The sequence below is a fragment of the Carlito syrichta genome, unplaced genomic scaffold (genome assembly GCF_000164805.1).
Source record: "Carlito syrichta isolate Samal-C Ts95f unplaced genomic scaffold, Tarsius_syrichta-2.0.1 Scaffold307326, whole genome shotgun sequence".
NCBI lineage: Eukaryota > Metazoa > Chordata > Mammalia > Primates > Tarsiidae > Carlito > Carlito syrichta.
The window spans coordinates 87,269-90,828 of record NW_007251422.1 but is presented as its reverse complement, the minus strand read 5'-3'; the positions used below and the strand labels follow the sequence as shown (position 1 = coordinate 90,828).

At 53.0% G+C, this 3,560-nt stretch overlaps 1 protein-coding gene across 1 annotated transcript in view; it reads left to right on the top strand.

Moving 5' to 3' along the window:
* AFAP1L1 (actin filament associated protein 1 like 1) overlaps positions 1-2,219 on the top strand; it is a 39,928-nt gene extending 37,709 nt beyond the window's left edge. The window contains exon 19 of the mRNA XM_021715717.1: positions 2,196-2,219. Within this exon, the coding sequence (XP_021571392.1) occupies positions 2,196-2,219 (24 nt within the window). The remainder of the gene's footprint in view (positions 1-2,195) is intronic.
* The last annotated feature ends 1,341 nt before the right edge of the window (positions 2,220-3,560 follow it).

Sequence of the window (3,560 nt, the reverse complement as noted above, 5' to 3'; positions counted from 1 at the left end):
TGCAGTGGCTGTGAGTGTGCCACTGCACTCTAGCCTGGGCGACAGAGTGAGACTCCAACTCAAAAAAAAAAAGAAAAGAAAAGAAAAGGCAGTGGGCCAGACAGACCACGTCCTGGCTCTCAGGGAGCTTCTGAGCCAGTAGAAGGAGACAGATGTCACAGAAGTGCCCTGCTAATGTAAGAAAGATAGTTCTAGAAAGCGATACAGCTACAAAGAGTATCTAACAAGAAAGAGGACCAGGGCTGGGGCAGAGTTGGGCGCCATGTGGAAGAGTGCAGGCCAGCTGAGGTGGGTGGTGGGCGGGGACCAACTGAGGGGGAAGAGACCAGCAGCGCCCAATCCTTTATAAAATCGCCTCACATCAGAATGCGCTTGAAGGACAGCTGTTGACTGGCTTCAAGCCAGCAATGCTCTGGGAATCGGCAGTCTGGGAATCACACCAGCACAAACTTTTCAAGTGCATGGCTCTATATCTAGGCTGGAGCCACGACCTCAACTTGAAATTGAACTTCAGAGCTTGGGAGGGCAGAGCCTTCATTTTTATTCCCCAGTTAGTCATTCAACAAATATTCGTTGAGGACCCATTATCTTCCAGTCTTGTTCTAAGTTCTGGTCACATTACAGAGAAGCAGAAAAATCTGGCCAGGTGCGGTGTCTCACACCTGTAATCTCAGCAGTTTGGGAGGCCAAGGTGGGAGGATTACTCAAGCCCAGGAGTTCGAGACCAGCCTGGGCAACACAGCAAGACCTTATCTCTATAAAAAAAAATCAAAAACAAATTAGCTGGGGCTGGTGATATGTCCCAGCGACTTGGGAGGCTGAGACAGAAGGATCACCTGAACCTAGGAAGTTGAGGTTGCAGTGAACCATGATTCTGCCTCTGCACTCCAGCCTGCACAACAGAGTGAGACCCTAACTCAGGACCAAAAAAAAAGTTCCTGCCCTCATAGCATTGAGAAGACAAAACTAAATGCATAAATATAGAGTGTGACGCCAGGTGGTAATAAGTACTTTGAAGAAAAATAGAGTAAGGGAAAGGGAAAGAAGGTGATGGGGCAGGGCTGACTGTTTTAATCACATGAGCAGGAAGCTAGTGGGGTGTGAGGAGTGGTCCGTGCTGGGTCTGAGGGAAGGTGACCTGGGGAGGGAAGAGTGGTGCCAAGGCCCGAAGTGGGAAGAGGCTGGGCTTGTTGAGGGACACCAAGATGAGATGGCCACGTGACTCTGGGAAGGGGCAAGGCGAGTGGGAGGAGGTGGGTCAGAACCACCCACCCAACTGGGTCGTCCAACGGCAACAGCTGAAGGCTCCTGGATGGTACAGCCTTCCACGGCCTCTCATCCCTGCAGCATGTGAGCCGCCATAGATGGCATGCACGTGGTGGCAAGCAGGCTGCATCCAGGCACCCCTTATGAGGGGCACCAACAGCTGCCTTCCATGTCATTGTCATGTCTTGTGAGACACTTTATTTTTTTGAGTTGGAGTCTCATTCTGTCACCCAGACTGGAGTGCAGTGGCACGCTTCCGGCCATTGCAGCCTCGCCCTGCAGGGCTCTGGCCATCCTTCCACCTCAGCCTTCCAAGTAGCCAGAACTACAGGCGTGCGCTACCACACCTGGCTAATTTTTGGTTTATTGTAGAGATGAGGGCTCCCCAAGTTGCCCAGGTGGGTCTCGAACCCGCAGGTTCAGGCAATCCACTCACCTCGACCTCCCAAAGTGCTGGGATTACAGGCTGAGCTACCGAGCCCAGCCAAAACACTTCTTTTGATTGTTTCCAACATTTATAACTGTGAAAACCATTTTTAGCTGATAGGTTTTACCAGGAAAAGCAGCAGCCAGATATGGCCATGGGCCACAGCTCCCAGGCCTTCATGGAAAGTCCTGCAGGCCACTGAGCAGCTGGAGTCTTTTTTCTAATGGCATGGGGGGGTGGGGAGTGTCATTGGAAAGGCTTGAGCAGAGTGCTTTTGGATAAGAATTGCATTTTTCAAAGACCATCTGGCAATGATGTTGAGAATGGATGAGGGGACACGAGAGACCAGCATAGGGCAGTGACATACTCAGGCTTTGGGGGTGCGGACACCCAAGGCTCTCTAGCCGGCCGTGGGGAGCTCCTCTAATTAGGCAGAAGGCTTCTATCCAAGGCACAGCAGACAATTTACCAAACTGACATGTCTCGCCTTTCTGTACTTCAGGAGTGGGAAATGAAGAAGGCCTAGGAGGAGGACAAGGATCTCCCTCCACAGAAATGCCAACCTGAATACATCGGCCGAAATGCTTTCTTCACAAGGAGGTGCCAGGAGAGGCTGGACGTGGCCCCCACTCTCTGGGCAAAAGACCGACACTCACTGTCTGCATGATTTCAGGGGAATCGGGGAGGGGAGAGGGAAATGGAGGGCTTCCTCATGACTTCACAGAGGTGGTCCTGAACTGGGGAGACAGGGATCTGCACAGTGCTACAGGCTTGTTCTATGTCCTGGCCTTCCCTTTCGAAGAAAAGAAAGCTCGTGTGAACATGCCACTCCATCGCACCCTTGATGCCACCCTCACCCTTTAGGCAAGGAAGGCTGGGCTGAAGCAGTATGGAGCAGGTGGAGACAGAGGCGTGACTGTCCATCACATGTGTGCCACCGGATCTATGTTGGGCACCACTGACAAGCTCTAGGGGAGGCAACCAGGGGAGCCGTCGACATCATCCCCGCCTGCGCAAACATGAACAAAAGCTACAGGGAACGTGCAGTCTCCTGTCATTCCTCATCTGCTTCAGGCAGTGCAAGCTACCAGAACCTTCTAGATTTGAGTGTTCTGAAATCAGAGTCCTGGGTGTGCAGAGGGCAAGAAGAGTGCCGCACTGACATGTGCCAAGCCTGCAGTGACATCAGGGACAGGAGCATGGCACTCGAACCTCCACCAGAAGCTGCAGGCTTTGCGGGGGGGTCTCTCTGCCAGTCAAGCCCTCTACCTATTTCATTTGCCATCGAGGATCCTGGGTTCATGGCCAGAGGCTAGGAGGCCCTGTACCTTCGTCCTCATGAAGGCTTCCCTGGCTTCAGAGGCCCACTGGTCTGCCTTTCCTACCTGCTATCAAGTGAAACGATCAGGGAAAACCCTGAGCCTGGTAGCCCCTTCCACCATGTGGGTGCTGAGCATTTTACAGACACTTGATACTGTTCCAGGAGGAGCAAGGAACCCCGTCCCAGGCAGTCTCCTTGTGCACTCACTACTGTCTCAACACTGTGGGCACTTTATGGGTGTCTTGATCACGCTTCCTTCCAATAAAGATGAAGCCACTTGACTCCAGGAGCTCAGCGCTTGGCTCCGGGGGAGAGAAGGGAAACCCCAGCGTAGCCTAGGCACTTGGCTAGAGGGTTCCCACATCTGACCCCACCTCAGGCCTTATGAACTTCAGCCTCACCTGAATCTTACCCCTTTTGAGACGGCCGGAGACCAGACCAGAGCAGAAAAAGCAGCCTGACCCGTGATCACCCCACTGCTCAGTGGCAGAGCACAGGACTCGAGAGATCTGAGTCTGGACCCAGGCAGGGTTGGTCTTGACCCTG